General features: G+C 42.1%; 1 protein-coding gene across 2 annotated transcripts in view; it reads left to right on the top strand.

Annotated features, from left to right (window-relative positions):
- The window catches only part of PARL (presenilin associated rhomboid like), a 51,100-nt gene extending 36,428 nt beyond the window's left edge, over positions 1 to 14,672 (top strand). Inside the window, exons 8-10 of one of the 2 annotated variants that reach the window (XM_040480901.1) lie at positions 10,716 to 10,817; positions 10,957 to 11,054; positions 14,347 to 14,672. In XM_040480901.1, the coding sequence (XP_040336835.1) occupies positions 10,716 to 10,817; positions 10,957 to 11,054; positions 14,347 to 14,458 (312 nt within the window). In that variant the 3' untranslated portion in view covers positions 14,459 to 14,672. The remainder of the gene's footprint in view (positions 1 to 10,715; positions 10,818 to 10,956; positions 11,055 to 14,346) is intronic. The other variant, XM_040480902.1, reaches the window with a different exon arrangement.
- Positions 14,673 to 18,057: the final 3,385 nt, after the last annotated feature.

Raw genomic sequence — 18,057 nt, 5'->3', positions numbered from 1 at the left:
TCTGTGCTATTTTTTCACTCGTTTCAAGCATGCTTGTAACTACTTATTAAAGCATTTTTATGATTGCTGCTTTATTTTTTTTATTTTTATTATTTTTTTAATTTTATTTATTTATTTTTTCAACGTTTATTTATTTTTGGGACAGAGAGAGACAGAGCATGAACGGGGGAGGGGCAGAGAGAGAGGGAGACACAGAATCGGAAACAGGCTCCAGGCTCCGAGCCATCAGCCCAGAGCCTGACGCGGGGCTCGAACTCCCGGACCGCGAGATCGTGACCTGGCTGAAGTCGGACGCTTAACCGACTGCGCCACCCAGGCGCCCCTGATTGCTGCTTTAAAATACGTGTCAGACAGTTTTAATATCGCTGTGTCATCTTGTTTCTGTTGTCTTATTCAGGTTGAGGTTTTTCTGGTTCTTGGTATGTTGAGTGATTTTTAAATGAGACGTGGACATTTTGGATATTATGAGACCTTGAATCTTATTTAAATCTGTTCATGAGGCTGCCCCTGCCACTGCTTTGACGAGGGGAAGTTTGACCATTACTGTCTGGTGAGGTGAAAGTCCAGGTTCTTTACTCAGCCTCATTTGATAGCTAGGGTACAAGGACTCTGGTTACTAGGAGGCAGGACTTCGAGTTCTGGAAGTTCAGTCTCCTATGTAGACCTTTCCTGGCTAGGAGGAACAGGGTGCCTTGTTACTGCTGCCCACATGACCTCCACTGACACTACCCCGTCAGCGGTATCATGATGCCTCGTTGCCATCTGCAAGGGTAGAAGTCTAGGCTCTCCACTCAGCCTTTGTTGATGGGGATTGGGCTGCAAGCTTTTCTGTTGTTTGGCTGGAGTAGAGTGGTTATTATCTAAAAGCTGACTGTCTTGCTAGGCTACCCTTTCTTGGTCCTTTGGCTAGAGAGAGCATTTTGGGGGATGGGAATAGACCTATTATGTCTGAGTTCATTGGGATTTCCAGGTCATGAGCTTCTCCAGAGCCAAGTCTGAGCTGTATGAGGCCAAAAGAAAACCCAGGGGACTCACCACTGTGTCATTCCTTGGATCCCAGGGTTCCTTAGCCACTCTCCTTTTCTTTCTCAGCCTTTCAGAGTTGTCTTATGTTTGTTTTACATGTAGTGCCAAGGTTTTTGGCTGTACTTATGGAAGCACAAAACCCCTTAGAGTAAATTCATTTAAAATTTATGGTGCAAAAAGAAATCATACATGTAAACGATATGATCTGAAGATTATATAGATATAGGAAATTATTTATGAAAATTATTTACTTATGAAATAAGTAAAAAAATTGTAGGCATATGTTGATTGCAAGTACATAACCAGTGTACATAAATTGTTGGTGGAGAAAAAAAGATCTTCATCTCTAACCAAGGAGGCAGGTGTCTAGAGTCTGTGTGAGTTGGGGTTAATAACTCCCTGAGATTGTACCTAAAACATACATGAATGTGAAATTTTTCTGAGGAGAAAGGGTCCCTCTTCACTGTATTTTTAAATGCCCCTGACTAGAAAAGGTTAAAAAAAAAAAAAAATAGGGGCACTTGGGTAGCTCAGTTGGTTGAGCATCTGACTCTTGATTTCGGCGGGGGTTATGATCCCAGGGTCATGGGGTTGAGTAACTGTGTCAGGCTCCATTCTGAGAGTGGATATTCTCTCTCTCTCAAAATAAAAACTAGAAAGAAAGAGAGGGGCACCTGGGTGGCTTCATCAGTTAAGTGTTCACCTTTGGCTGAGGTCATGATCTTGGATTTGTGAGTTCGAGCCCTGCATTGGGCTCTGTGCTGCCAGTGTGGAAGCCTGTCGGGGATTCTCTCTCTCCCTCTTTCTGCCTCTCCTGCACTCTCTCTGTCAAAATAAATAAACTTGAAGGAAGGAAGGAAAGGAAAAGAAAGAGAATGAATGAATGAATGAATGAATGAATGAATGAATCTGTGCATGGAGGTAGGCCCAAACATTTGTCAAAAAAGGAAGTTGGGATTTATTCAGATACATAAATGTTTACATTTGTGTAGGTAAAGGTCACTTTGAGAAAATTCTAGGACAATGGAACTGCCTTCTATCTTTAAAATAATGTATAAGAACAATAAGATATAGTTAGAGAAACTGGCTTTACATAGAAATGCACAGTAATGAGAATTTTCTTTCATACTAAAATATCTGTAATGAGCATTTTAGATGGAGAGCATAATCATCTATGGAGAAATAATGTAGAGGCACCTAACAGAATTTTAATGTTCTTCTTTCACATCAAGCAGTCAAACTCTGTTGGCTTCATTTGAGGGAAAGTGTAATTTTATTGGGTTTTTTCCCTCTCAGAAAATAAGGTTTCAGCTTGATTTGTTTGGAGTTTCGTTGAATTGACATTAAAAAAAAAATTTTTTTTTTTTAACGTTTATTTATTTTTGAGACAGAGACAGAGCATGAACGGGGGAGGGTCAGAGAGAGGGAGACACAGAATCTGAAGTAGGCTCCAGGCTCTGAGCTGTCAGCACAGAACCCGACGCGGGCTCGAACTCATAAACCGCGAGATCATGACCTGAGCCGAAGTCGACCGCTTAACCGACTGAGCCACCCAGGCGCCCCTCATTGAATTGACATTTTTAGTTTGTTTAAAAATAAACCTAGGATACTAGCGTTGTTTGTATGCAATAAAACCTGGAAGGTGATGAGCTACTGTTCACTCCAACTTTACAATTCTTAGTGACATTGACATCTACTGTGCTTAATATTAATATAGCATGTGCTGATAGTTTTGGGGGGCAGATATTGATGTTCTAGGCAGAACAGATCTTTCAGAATAAATATAAATATGGCCAGTATAAAATGTTGTACCATGACCCAGCAAGTTTGTGAGGAAACAAACCTGCAATCTTCTGATGTGGTTCTGATATCCTGAAAATTTGCTGTGAACCCGTTTAGGACCTGGAGTAGGGAACCAGGGAAAGGTGAACAAGTTATGGAGGCTGTATATGTGCATATGTGTGTTTCCATACAACCAGTAATCTCCCTGTTAAGGGAAGTCAGGATTTTGGAAGAACCTTGTGTGTTACAGTTAGACTTGTACAGAAGCCAATTTGGTCCAATATGCAGTAGCAGAGAGTTGATCTTAAATATAGAAAATAGAATGCTGGGAGTGTCTGGCTGGCTCAGTTGGTGAAGCATGTGACTCTTGATCTCAGGGTTGTGAGTTTGAGCCCCACATTGGGTGCAGAGATTACTTAAAAATTAAAAAAAATAAGAATTCTGACTCCTAACCCCCACTGCATAATTGCAGGTACCACCACCACCTGCCTTTACTATGCAGTTGAGGTTATTGTTTCCTTGTTGGTCTTAGCACTTTTTCAGCCCAAGGACTAGGGTTTTTTTTTTTAATATTTAAATATTTTTATTTAGTTATTTAAATCCAGGTTAACATATAGAGCACTAGGGTTTTTTGGTTTTTTTTGTCTACTTACCTTCACTGAGATCTTTGGTTTTCCTCCCAAGGGATACTCATACTGTCTTTCCATCCTGAAGTTATCCCAGCCCATTCCTGGGAATGCAGCCTGAGCAGGTTTCCCTGTTTGGGTCAGTTGGCAACTGTGTATTAGGGATTTGGGATATCTGGGATCCCTGGGACTCCTAACACTTTAAAGTATTAGTAATTACTAAAATGTCACATAATCCTGTGTTTTGAGTCAACCCTTTGTACAAATGGTGGTTAAGAGTGGTAGATGCTAGGGGCGCCTAGCTAGGTAGATGCTAGGTGGCTTGGTCAGTTGAGGTCTGACTGTTGGTTTCTGCTCAGGTCATGGTCTTGCAGTTGTAGGATCAAGCCTCTTGTCGGGCTGTGCACTGACAGTGTGGAGCCTGCTTGGGATTCTCTCTCTCCCCCACTCTGCCTTCCCCCACCAAATAAATATTAAAAAATTTAGGGGCGCCTGGGTGGCGCAGTCGGTTAAGCGTCCGACTTCAGCCAGGTCACGATCTCGCGGTCCGTGAGTTCGAGCCCTGCGTCAGGCTCTGGGCTGATGGCTCGGAGCCTGGAGCCTGTTTCCGATTCTGTGTCTCCCTCTCTCTCTGCCCCTCCCCCATTCATGCTCTGTCTCTCTCTGTCCCAAAAATAAATAAAACGTTGAAGAAAAAAAAAATAAAAAAAAAATTTAAAAAAGAGATGCTATTTTTTCAGAAATAGCATTTTTAATACAAAAATGTAGGAACCTTTCCTTTTATTTATAGGGGTAATCAGTTACAGGACACCTTTTATAAAAATCATTCTTCTCTTAGATGTCTTTTTTAACATCCTCCTTAGAAATTATTTATTTATGTATTTATTTAAAGTTTATTTATTTTGAGAGCAAACATGAGGCAGAGAGAGAGGGAGAGAGAGAGGATCCAAAGCAGGCTATGTGCTGTCAGCACAGAGCCCAATACGAGACTTGAACTCATGAACAGTGAGATCATGACTTGAGCTGAAAACAAGAGTCGGATGCCTAACCGACTGAGATACCCAGGAGCCCCAGCAATAATTCAAATCTTACAGAAAATTTTCAGTACAAAGGACTTCTAAGTCTTTTAAAAAACAAAATCACTAGGGTTTACTGAGGTATAACTGACATGGAAAAAACTGCACATGTTTAAAGTTTACCATTTCAGGACGCCTGGGTGATGCAGTGGGTTGAGCGTCTGCCTTCAGGTTATGATCTTGCCGTTTCTGAGTTTGAGTCCCACATTGGGCTCTCTCCTGTCAGCACAGAGCCCTCTTCGGATCCTCTGTCCTTCCCCCTCGCTGCACACACTCTCTCTCTCTGAAAAAAATAAACATTTAAAAGATAAAGTTTATAATTTGGAAAGCTTGGACGTGTGGATCAAGATAATGAATACAGTCATCATCCCTGAAAATTTCCTGGTGCTCCTCTGTAGTCCCTTCTTCCTGCTTCTAACCCCTTCCTGGGCAACAGCTTCTCTACTTTGTTATGATAATTTCATTTGTACTTATTTTCTAGAGTTTAGTATTAATGGAATCATGCAGCATATGCTCCTTTTTGTTACTGTTCTGGCTTCCATTACTCTAGTTATTTTGAAATTCATCCATGAAGTTGTGTATATCAGTCTGTTCTTTTGTATGAGCGAATAATGTTCCATTATTTGGATATGCCAGAATATGTATATCCATTCACCTGGTGGACATTTGGGTTTCTAGTTTTAACTGTTACCAAAAAAAGCTGTTGTGAACGTTTGTGTATAACTGTTTGTGTGCTTTCATGTGTCTTGGATTGGACAGATCGTAATGGTAAATAAGTATTTAACTTTTAAGGAATTTCCCAGCAATTTTCCAGAGTGATTATAGAATTTACTTTCCCATCAGCAGCATGCGAGATTTTCAGTTTCTCCACATCCTCACCAACACTTGGAATGGTCAGTCTTTTTAGTTTGTAATCAGTATGTACTGATACCTGTGTAGTTTTAATTTTTGTTTCCTGACTCATCTTTTCATGTGCTTACTTGCTATTCATATATCTTCTCTGAAGTGTTCAAATATTTTGCCCAGTTAAAAAAAGATTTTAATTATTTTCCTTTACATAGTCTGGATACAAGTCCTTTATCAGATTTTTGAGATGCAGATATTTTCTTTTAGCCTATATTTTGCCTTTTCTCAACAGTGTCATTTGAAGACTGTAAGTTTTTAATTTATATGAAGTTTGATTTTTAAATTTTTTTCTCACAGATCATCCTTTTTGGTCTCATAACGGAAATCTTTGCCTAACTTAAGGTCGCAAAGAGTTTCTTCCTATGGCTTCTTTAGAAGTTTTTATTGTAGCTTTCACACTAGGTCTTTGTGTCACTTTGAAAGTGCAGCAAAATGCTCTTGAACCACATTCACCAGTTTTTAACGTTTTGTCACATTTCACTTACTGTTTTCTCTATTCACGCTTTTTTTTTCTGAACTGTTTGCAAGTAGGTTGCATATATGATGTCCTTTTACCCCTAAAATACTTAAGTGTATATTTCTGAGAATACGAATATTTTACTCTTTCCAGTTATCAAGTTCAAGAAATTTAATATTGATATAATACTTTAACTTATTAACATATTCCAGTTTTGTCAGTTGTCCCAGTAATGTCCTTTGTAGTTACTTTTCCCCCTCTAAGATCATGTATTACATATAGAGGTTATGTTCCTCTGGTCTCCTAAAAGCTGGAACATTTCCTTCCTTAGCCATTTTTGTTAATTGAGGTATAATTGCCATAACATTGTATTAGTTTCAGGTGTACAACCTAGTGATTCGCTATTTGTATATATTGCAAAATGGTCACCAGAGGTAATCTAGTTAACATAGTTAACAATAAGACTGTCGCTGTGTATAGTTAATAGAATTTTTTTTCCTTGTGATAAGAACTTTTAAGATTTATTCTCTTAGCTTTCACATATGCAACACAGTATGAACTGTGGTCACCATGCTGTACATTACATCTCTGGCTTATCTATTTTAAAATGGGAAGTTTGTACCTTTTGACCCTTTTAACCCATTTTGGTCTCTCCACCCCCAACTCTGGCAACCACCAGTCTGTTCTTTCCATACATGGGCTGGCTTTTTTTTTTTTTTTTTTTAAAGATTCTGTACATAAGTGAAATCATACAGTATTTGTCTTTCCCTGACTCATTTCAGTTAGCATAATGCCCTCAAGGTCTATCCATCTTGTCACAAATGGCAAGACTTCCTTATATTTTTGTGGCTGAATAATATTCCTCTGTGTGTGTACATACCACATTTTCTTTATCTGCTCATCCATTGTTGGACACTTAGGTTGTTTCCATATTTTGACTATTGCAAATAACTGCAATGAACATGGGGGTTTATTTACCTTTTTCGGTTAGTGTCTTTGGAGGGATAAGTACCCAGAAGTGGAATTGATGGATCATGATGACGCTCTTTTTAATTTTTTGAGGAACCTTCATAATGTTTTCCCTAGTGACTACACCAGTTTACATTCCCATCAACAGCGCACAAGGGTTTCCTTTTCTCCACATCCCTACCAATACTTGTTATTTTCCTTTTGATAATAGTCATTCTAACAGGGGTGAGGTAATAATCTCATTGTGGTTTTGATTTTCATTTCCCTGATGATTAGTGACGTTGAGCATCTTTTCATGTGTCTGTTGGCCATCTGGATGTCTTTGGAAAAAGGTGCAGATTCTTCTGCCCATTTTAAAATGGACTGTGGTTTTTTTGTTCTTGAGTTATATGAGTTCTTTATATATATCAGAAATTAATCCCTTATTAGATAGGATTTGCAAATATTTTCTCCCATTTGGTAAGTTGTCTTTTTATTGTGTTGATGGTTTCCTTTGCTGTGCAGAAGCTTTAGACTTTGATGTAGTCCTACTTGTTTTTGCTTTTGTTGCCTTTGGTCAGCCTTTCTAAAATTTTTCATGGAATTAACAATTTTGGACAGTACAGGCCAGTTATTTTATAGAATGGTCATCGGTTGGGTTTGTCTGTTTCTTCATGATGAGATTCTGAGTGTGTGTTTTTGGTTGGAATGCTACATGAGTGGTGTTATGTCCTCAGGTACTACAGTTGGAGGCAATAATGTCCATTTGTTGACTGGTTGTTATTCAGCTTCTCTACTATAAAGTTGCTATTTTCCTTTACCTTTTACAGTTAATGTGTAATGTGTGAGGGGATACTTTGTGATTTATGTAAGTGTTGTGATCTCTTCTTCATCGACCCCTCTCACCCCCCTGAAATAGCATCCATTGATTATTGTAGCTTGACTCCGTTTTTGCTGTGATGGTTGTTACAATGGTGAATGTAACAATGCTGTGATGGTTGGCGGTATAGTACATCTCATTTGTTTTCCCTGACGTCTTCTATAGCCATAACTTATCAAACCTAGGAAATTAACATTGGCATAGCCCTTTTTTAAAAATTTTTATTTTAGAGAAAGAGTGAATCAGCAGGGGAAGAACGGCAGAGGGAGAGAAAGAATCTTAAGCAGGCTCCATGCCTAGTGTGGAGCCCAACATGGGGCTCTCCCACAACCCTGGGTTCATGACCTGAGCAGAAATGAAGAGTTGGATGTTCAACCGACTGAGCCACCCAGGCGCCCCGGTATGGGACTTAAACCGTCGACTGTATTTGGATTTCCTGTTTTTCCATGATGTTCTTTGTTTTGTTCTAGGATACCGCATTGCATTTAATTATCATGTCTTTTCAGTATCCTCCAGTCTGTGGTGCTTTCTCGGTCTTTGTCTTTCATGACCTTGAAACTTTTGAAGAATAGTGGGAAGATGTTTTGTAGAATAGCCCTCATGGAAGTGTTATATTATTACTATTTTTTTTTAAGATTTTATTTTATTTTATTTATTTGGGGGGCAGGGGGGATAGGTGGTGAGGGGCAGAGAGAGTGAGAGACAACCCAGGCAAGCTCCCCATTGTCATTGCAGAGCCCTACATGGGGCTTGAACCCACGAACCATGAGATCATGACCTGAGCCAAAATCAGGAGTTAGACGCTGAACTGACTGAGCCACCCAAGTGCCCCTAAAAATTTTATTTTTAATCTGTACACTCAGTTTGGGGCTTGCATTTACAGCCCTGAGATCAAGAGTTACATGCCTCACCAACTGAGCCAGCCAGGTGCCCTGGAGTTTTTTGTTTGTTTGTTTTTGTTCTTAATGTTTTTATTTTATTTTTGAGAGAGAGAGAGAGAGGGAGAGAGGGGGTGGGGGATGGGCAGAGAGAGAGGGAGACATAGAATCCGAAGCAGGCTCCAGGCTCTGAGCTGTCAGCATAGAGCCCGATGCGGGGCTTGAACCCATGAACCATGGTATCATGACCTGAGCCGAAGTCGGTGCTCAACTGACTGAGCTACCCAGGTACCCCAGTTTTATTATTTTTAATAAGTGACTAAGAACCGAGAATTTTGGCTGAAGACAAATATAGTTAAAGCACCAGCCTCCCTTTGCTTTCCCACTGGTCTCCAGCCACCCACAGGCTTGGTTCAACTTGGTTTTCTGCTTGAAACACTCTTCCCATCTCTTCCCCATTTACTTCGCCAGCGCCTGGTGACCCTTCCATGCAAAACTTGATGTCATTACGAACCCTGAGCTTCTGTCAGCTCTCCCTTCCATGTGTTGCCAGAGCATGCCCTGCTTCATCATCATAGCTGATCATGTTTTGTTGTTACTTCTCTGTAAGCTCCATTAAGGAAGGGATGTGGGTTTTGTTCCTTTCTGTACCCCCAACATTTACATAGTGCCTGGTGCAAAGTAGGCCTCAAGTATTTCGATGAATGATTATTGTGAGACTTAATATTAACTAGGGATTATGATCTAATTTTTCAAGTATTCTACCATTTAGAGGAAGTGGGATCATGTCTAACATTGAGTTTAAATTAGCATTATTTATCAAGATATTTCATAGCCATTATACATTTAAATTATGAAGATTATGTAGCAACCTGGAAAAACACATGATTAAAATAAAAAATATAGCCAGGAGCACCCGGGTGGCTCAGTTGGTTAAGCGTCCCGCTCTTGATTTTGGCTCAGGTCATGATCTCACGGTTTGTGAGTTCGATCCCTGCGTCAAGTTCCGCGCTGATAGTGTGGAGCCTGCTTGGGATTCTCATATTCTCTCTCTCTCTCTCTCTTTCTCTCTCTCTCCCTCTCTCTTTCTCTCTCTCTCTCTCTGCCCTTCTCTCACTGTCCCTCTCAAAATAAATAAAACTTAAATTATCATTATAATTTCAGTTATAATAAATGGATGATTGATTGTAAGGTTGTGACAATGTAGACATGTTTGTTTATTTTGGGAGAGAAGGAGAGAGATAATTCCAAGCAGGCTCTGCACTGCCAGCGCAGAGCCCAACATGGGGCTCGAACCCACAAACCATGAGATCATGACCTGAGCTGAAATCAAGAGTCAGACACTTAATTGACAGTCATCCAGTCACCCCTAGATTTTTTTTTTTGTAAATAAGTTCTAGGCCCCACGTGGGACTTGAAGTCATAACCCCAAGATCAAGAGTTGCACGCTTTACCAGCTGGCCAGCCAGTCACCCTGACATTTAGGTTTTTATCGCCTCATCTGAGGCTGTTGGAGGAAGCGCTTCTCAGGCAGGTGCATGTGTGTCCCTGGAAGGATGCTGTGGGGGGTGGGTCATGCAGAGCCATGGGACAAACACGGCATGCTTTCCTGGAACAGAACATTTGCTCAAAGGTTTTAAAGAAAATGCTTAGTTTTATTGTGAAGTAGGATGGAAATTTCATGTGAATTTATTTATTTTATTTATTTATTTATTTATTTATTTATTTATTTATTTGTAAACAGAAAGCATTCTACTTGGAAGAAATTCCACACGTCTGGGTTTCTTTGGGCAAATTCATCCACACACTGGTTGAAATGGCTTTGCTTTGTGGGAATTTGAGAATTTCTTTTATAGTTATTAAATGATGCATAATCATGCTTAACATTGTCCCTGAAGTTCATTAAGCACTCACATGCTGTTTGCTACACACCTTGTTCTTTCCAGGTTAACTGTGTAATGGACTGGAGCCCTTTTGCCTGATACTTTGTACCTTAGTAACAAACTTTTAAGCTTTGTGCTAACCTAGAAATGTGTGGCTTATAAACTTTCTGGAAAAAGTATTGCTACTTCAGATTGTAGTCACTAAACGGTTGCACATTGAGAGTTTGACCTTTTCACGTGTGTTCATTTGCAGTCAGGCGCTATCATGACCGTCCTTGCTGCTGTGTGCACAAAGATCCCAGAAGGGAGGCTCGCCATTATCTTCCTTCCAATGTTCACATTCACAGCAGGGAATGTGAGTATTTTTATGAATTGAAGTGCTGGGGACAGTGGTGATATTTTTACATTCATTGAATTCTTGCCCTTAAATTAGAAATGTCAATGCTGGAGGAATCAAAGTTGTACCAGTTCTGTTCTCTTTTGCTGACTTTCAGGCCCTAAAAGCCATTATTGCCATGGATACAGCAGGAATGATCCTGGGATGGAAATTTTTTGATCATGCAGCACATCTTGGGGGAGCTCTCTTTGGAATGTAAGTTTGAATATAACTGATCGCTACACTGCCTTCTTAGGTGCTCTCCATCCCCCCACCTTAGGAAGGTAGAGCAAGGCAGTTAACTGTGTGAGGGAAGCAGGAGCAGGTAGAGTTAGGAGGGTGAGAAAACTTCAACGTGGTTTGCTTTGGCCTTGCCCACTTTCACCATGTGAGGTGGGAGGAGAGAGGATCGGTCCTGCCCCAGCCTTAGTTGTTGGTAGAGAGGCTATGCCTTTACTCTGCCCTTAACCTCAGTTTAGGATTGAGGTGAGCGGTCAGGATTCCTCATGAGTGGTCAGGATGCCTAGCCCTGCTTGGAGACCGTTTCCCAGCCCCTGGTGTGTGCTGTCCTCTTCTTTCCCTGCTCTCAGGCCTCCTCTCTCCTGCCACCACTCACACCTGCCTGTCGTCGGTGCTGGGCAGACAGATAATGGACACTCTGCCTGTGGCAAGTGTGTAGGTGTGTGCTGTCTGAGTTAGTAGAGCCTGGGGATCATAAGCCAGTGTTGACCACTTACTGGGCACCTTCTTCATGGCAGGCTCTGAGCTAGTGGTTTACATTCCACTGTTATTCCTTCCATTTTACTGATGGGACACAGGCCGGAAGTGATCTTCCCGTGGTCAAACAGCTGGGAGCAGAGCAAAGATTTAAACCCAGATCCAAAGCCCTTCCCACCCCCGTCACACCAGATTGAGTACAGTAACACTGTGTTCACAAGATCTTCCATTTCTGCTTCAGACCACAGACTTTTGCCTAAAACATAGTAGTGCTGGAGTGACTGTCGCAGAAATTGCTCAGAACTCCTGGGGCCCATCTGACCATGAGAGTAATTGTCTATTCTGATATGGTGGCTCCCCTGATAGACTGTCTTTTCCTGCATAAATGTTGCCTTTTGCCCTTACTCGATTTTTATTTTCTTTCATGACAATAGAAAACTGAAGTTTTTTGATTTAAAAAAAAAAAAAAAAAAGAAAAAGAAAGAAAAATCTATTCTAAGTGGAGCAGTTTTGCCCAGTAGGCGGTGGAACTAAATGCCATTATGCCATTTATAATTTTCAGTGATGATTAAAGAATAGCATATGTGAGTTCTAGCTTTAACAGCAACACATTATAAATAGTAGAAACTGACCTGGTATTACAGTATGAGAAACATAAAGACTTACGAAAAAGAGTTCTGTTTTATGAACTCTAAATTTATCTCTCTGGATCCTCCCATGTATACTTAAAGGATCTTCTCCCCAGCAGGTTTTTATTCTTCTGAACTATAATTAGATGACCTTTTCCGTTCTGAAAATAATTGGATCAAATGTATTTTAAAGTCCATGATCTGAAAGGCAAAGGAATCCTTTCTCTTTGCTGTTTCTAATTTCAACTCCTTTCATTTACTAGATCTCAGTCCTATCCAAAATTCATCTTTTCTAACATCTTTAATTAGACTTATAAAGCAAAAGATTTAGAAATCCTTAATAATGGTAAAGATTCCATTAGTTTCATCCTGCATGTTTCCTTGACTCTGTGTCCCTCACCAGGTATTAAGGTCTTCACCTCGTACTTTTATAATAATAAGAGCCAACATCCATTGGCTATTTGCTGTGAGCCGAAACCTAAGGCCTGACTTAATACTCTTAAGTCCTGTGAGGTATTCCATTTTATAGAAGGGAAACTGCTTTGAAGAAAGGAACTGTTGGAGGTCACACAGCTGGTCCTTGAAGAGTGGAGTTTCAGAGTGAACACTAGGCTGTGAGGCTGCTGCAAAACAGGGGAAAAAAACCCAAAAACTTAGAAATTAGTCATTTTAAAGTGTTTTCCTCATTTTAATTTAGCCAAATGACCTATTTGAATTTCTAAGTATGATTGGAATAGTTTACCTGTAACATTAAAGTATTTAACTCTCTGCTTGAAATAAGTGGGTTACAGAGATTTGGGAAGACATTTTATTAATGGAGCGTTCCTGACAAATGATTCATTTCTTGCAAGAGTTTTACGATTGCATTTGAATCTTAGGTAATCCTTTTTCTGTTGTTCTAAGTTCCACACAGAATTTGACTAAGTCTGAAAGAATTTTGTAACATTCCTGTTACATGTCTTTTTTTTTGTTTTTCAAAATTTTAATGGTGACTATTTTCATGTTCGTATTTTAACTAAGTTTAGTGAATATTAAGATTCAAGTACTGTATGGTAAACATACTCAGAACATTAAAAAAAAATCAAAACATTAAACTGCTATTCTGATACTAATCTAAGCCATTTAAATAGAGCATTTTTTTTAGTCATTTGGGGAGATGCAAAGAACAACACAGTCTGGTCTCTGCCTCAGGGAACATGAAATCTGTTTGGGCAAAACCGGGCAGAAATAAAGGCTTCAGTCATAGTAGCTTTCAATAACAGCCATTCCACATCAACCCCACCTCCTCCAGGAGGCCCCCTCAGCCTTCCCCTAGCCCAGGAGAAGAGGAGGTAGATGCCCCTGAGTTAGCCTTGCAGCCTGTGCTTCCCTCTCAGGTAGAGCTCCTGGTCTTGTAGTACCTAGGCCCATGGGCATTTAAAGTCAGGCCCTTTTCATTGGACACTGAACTGTGTGTGCTTGAACTTACAGCAGGTGCTCCCTAGACTCCCCAGCGGTGGTCTGGGTATAGCTTTCAGAGGCAGATTTAGGTTCTCGTCTTAGTTCTGTTGATTCCTAGTTGTGCAGCCTGGGCAAGTTACATTACTAAACCTGTTGGTGCCTTAGCTCATTGCTTCTGGCTGCTGTGTAGGCAGTTTTTTAACAGCAGAATGGGGATTGGAGCTATATTTTAAAGGGTGGGCAGAATTTGGATTAGCAGATGACCCTTTGTGTAGCCAGATGGAAGATGATGAGAAGCATTTAAACTATTAAAGCCATCATTAGTGAACTCTAATTCTGACATTTCATACACTTCATGTAGAAAAAAGAGTCCAGGCTTAGAATCTGTGTGACCTTCAGGTGAGTCCTTGATCAACCACTTAAAAGCTGTTAGCCCCTGAACCAATTGCTTTTTCTGAAAGGAGGTGAGGCTTCATTGCAGTGGTGAATCAAAGGTAGTGTGTGTCACACACAGTCCCATCCCACATCGACCTTTTACATATTCCATATTAAAGGTAAATCATTGATCTCCATCAAATAAATTCATCAGCTATTTTAATAAGCAAGATAGTAAATGACAGTGGCATTCAGTTTTATATGTCAACTTGATGTCGTCATTATACTTAACATTTGTATGTCCTACTGTTTGAATGTTGAACCTGGTTTGTTTTTCTTTTCTCCAGATGGTATATTACTTATGGTCATGAACTCATTTGGAAGAACAGAGAGCCTCTAGTGAAAATCTGGCATGAAATGAGGACTAACGGCCCCAAAAAAGGAGGTGGCTCCAAGTAAAACTGGGGTTGGATGATCCTGGTGCATGTGGCCCATGCTGCCTGGAGAGCCCCAGGAATACGTTGGCCCTGGAGTGACCACATCTTTGCTCCTGCCTGGAAGACACCCAGCATCTAGCTTTCCCAGTATTTTAAACTGTCCTCAGCACATGTCTTACTAGAAAGTGAATTATGACAAAGTTGTGAAATAAAGGTTTATATCTCTAGTTTGTAAACAGAGGGTGTGTGTCCCTTTAGAAGAGTACTCATGGTGCCCTGGAATCTTTGCTGTTAGTTGTTACAGTTGACATAGTTTAAGCCGTGGACTTGGCAGGAGTGCACAGGGAAAGACATGATGTTCACAAATGCAGGTGTTTGTGCTTTGGCCTTCTTGCATTTCTGCTTACTCACCTACCCCTTTCTTTGGTTGGTCTACAGGTTTAAAAAAAAAAAACAAACGTTAAGAGTATCTCCTGTCTGGCTTGGTCTGAAACAACAGCTGTAGTATTTTCTACATTTTCCCAAGAAAGGTAATGTTTTCTGGCAGTGAGTGGCATATACAAAAAGCTATTTTTAGGCTTTGCTTTCTAGGTTAAAATTGTAGCTAAATTAAGAGTTAGAAGGAACTATCACGGATAACCCAGACTTGAATCTGAGCCTGACTGCGTCTTACATTTGAAAACGTACACTCTTGAACTGAAGCATCTTACTGAAATAGACAGTGGTCATTGTAACAGCTTCACTATAGCAGAACTCTTGTTGCCCTCGTGATTGAAAATTACTTCTAAGAAATGCCTTTTGAATTTAAAAGTATTTGTTGAGAAGATTTACAGAAGAGTTTTCAGTCTTCCAGTGGCCTTGAAAGGTAATGCAAGATCTTGCACCTTGCATGGGAGAGGAGCACAGCCATCTGTATTGTATGGTGCTGGGCATGGAGCGTTGGGCTGTAGGGAAAGGAGTCGTGCCACCTCACATGGTGTTGAGAGCTGAATGGCAGTATGTGCCTGCACATAGGAATTGTCCAGGATTGGGCGATTCTTTATATTTTTCCCCAGATTCTTCTCTAGTATGAAGTGCCGCTTTTTACCAGGCAGAAAGGATTCTATTCTAAACTAATATCACATCCAGGAGAGAGTTTTTTAACCCAACCCTCATTTTGCCAGGAAGGAACCAGGGTGGCTGCATGTGGGAACTGCTCAGGGTCACACTGCTGTGCTTTGACATTTCTGACTACATTATGCTAACAACCCTGTGACATACAGATGAGGCAAGAAGCATTTTTCAGAGTTGGGATGGGAGGCTGAGATCACATGGACATTCCATATGGAGTCCACAGTGAAATTTATGTCTTGCTGTGGGAAGGCTAGGAGCACAGGCCATGAAAACCCGTCTCTTCCTGCTTTGTGATGGTTAGGGAAGGAACACTGAGAAGGTCAAGTCCCTTAAATCACTTCTCTGTCCATAACATACCTCAGTGCTGGAGGCTTTGAACAGCCCAAGTGCCATTGTCTCTGTGAATGGCATTGTGAAGGGTCAGAGCCCAGCTCTGGAAGCCCCAGCCTTACTGTCTACAGCTTTGGCGCTGGTCCCTGCTCGTTGCCCACTAGGGTGTTTGCTCACTTTGGCTTCTCTGCTGACATGTGAGCACCCGAAGGCTGTGCTCCACCTGGCTCCTGTGCCTCTCAGGCCGTGCCGCCTCTACTGGTCTGGTAAGTGTGGTGTCCCTAGGGATGCAGCTCTCCTCTCCCTGCACTTCCCCTGGCTTCAGTTTTCTTCATGAGCGTGTCTTCTGAGCTCCAGGCCCACAGACCACCTCCGTCCTCAGTACGTGCATCTTCTGCGTGCCAGGTATGGTTTCAGGTGCTGAGACCCCACTGCACAGGCTGGCACCTCAGATATCACTCCTGGCTTTAAGGGGCAGTCTCACCAACTGGAAGCCAGAGACAGAGCCATTCTAGATTTCCTTCCCTCATCTCTTATTTCTAGAATCCAATGCCCCTTCCATTTCCAGTGCCGGTGCCTTAGTTCAGTCCCTTGTCTCTAACCTGAACTGTTGAGACTGTTCTCCAGCTGGTCTCTAAAATTTCCTTGTGTGTCTTCATCTGGCCACATAGTGCTAAAACACTTCCGTCCTTCCCTTGTGTGTCCCCCGTGAAAAGCTTTAAGTATGGCTCCTGAGGCTTGCCCGGTCCCATCTCTGCTGCCTTTTGCTGAACCTCCCGACCCCCTACCCTGCATTTCCACCCTGACCCAGGGCCCCTCGTTACAGGTGGCGAGGCCAGCCTCCCCACCCTCTTTCCACTTGCCTTAATCCAGTTGTTGTTGCCCTACTACACTTAATCTTCTGGGGGCCCCCAGCATTATTCCAGGCACATAGAAGTGTTCTTGGTTGGTTGATGAATGAAGAAATAGAAGAGCTGCCTTTTTTTTTTTTTTCTTTTTTCTTTTCCCTGCAGGACGGAATACTGTAGTCACCAAATGTCCCCACTGGCTAACCCCGGGCCCTGGAGCACAGAGGTCACACAAAGACAGCTTACCCCACCCAGGGAGAGCAGGTGTGTAACCTCCCAGTGTCTCCAGTGTGCTTCTCTTGGGTTATGGTCTGGTAGGGCAGCTGCCCTGTCACCTGCTGTGACTGGAAGCTTAGAGAGGCGATGGTTTGGGAGAGGAGTCCTGACTGGTCAGGGCTGTACTGCAGTTCTCTTTTCTAAGGTGCAGACTGGATACTGTCCAAGTATATGCTTGAGATGGAGCTGTGGGTAATTCATTCTCTTTCAGTAGCTTAATTAGTCATTTCTCTGCAGTGCACGTTGAGGTCACAGGTCAAATGCTCAGGAAGTCTATTGTGTGGCCAGGGAGTTCGTTCTGATGCCCTGTCATGCTTTAAACAGACTGACCTTTAGCCTGAAGGATTACCCAAACTTTGCTCTGCAATAAAAAAAGAATGCCTGCAGGAGGGAAGAGAATTTTTAAAGCAAAATGATCAAAGATTTGTCGGCAGCTTTATAATACTAAACCCTCTGTTGCCGTGCTTTAAAATTAGGAATCTTAAAACCCAGGGAAAGGTCAATTGAGGGCTAATGCCAGTTCTCAATGAAAATTGAATTGGTTGTTACAAATTTAGCACCGTAAAGGCAAACAGTGACTCACTGGCCGATTCAAACACGTGTTCTCTGGGAAGCATGGCCCCACGTCTGCCCTGTGATCCCCGCATCGTGGCACCTCGGTTCTGTGCGCCCGCCCGCAACTCCCCGCGGAGCAGTCGAGCACAAATGCAGGACCGCCACCCTGGCAGGTGCGGACTGCGGTCAGCAAGGCATCGTTGCCACCCAGCCCTCGCTCTCTGCGAAGCCAGGTCCGATTTAGAAGGCAGCGTTAAAGGGAACTTGATTAAATTATGAGACCTTCAAGTTGGACGCTGGTAAATTCCTCCAGGCAGTTTCGGTTGCCTCCGCTCTCCCTTAACCCCCTCCCCTTCTCTGCGCCCATCCGGCCGTGCTCTTCCGCGGCTGTAGCCCAGGCCAAGCGCTGTAGCCGAGCCCTCCACCCTCCCCGGACGGCCACCCCCAGGCCAGGGGGCGGCGCTGCGGCGGCGCGGGGAGGGCCGCGGGGGTGGGGACG

Source organism: Herpailurus yagouaroundi, unplaced genomic scaffold, assembly GCF_014898765.1.
Source record: "Herpailurus yagouaroundi ecotype Mexico unplaced genomic scaffold, PumYag 159, whole genome shotgun sequence".
In the NCBI taxonomy this organism is placed as follows: domain Eukaryota; kingdom Metazoa; phylum Chordata; class Mammalia; order Carnivora; family Felidae; genus Herpailurus; species Herpailurus yagouaroundi.
The sequence above is the reverse complement of the archived record's forward strand: the minus strand, read 5'-3'. Positions and strand labels throughout refer to the sequence as shown.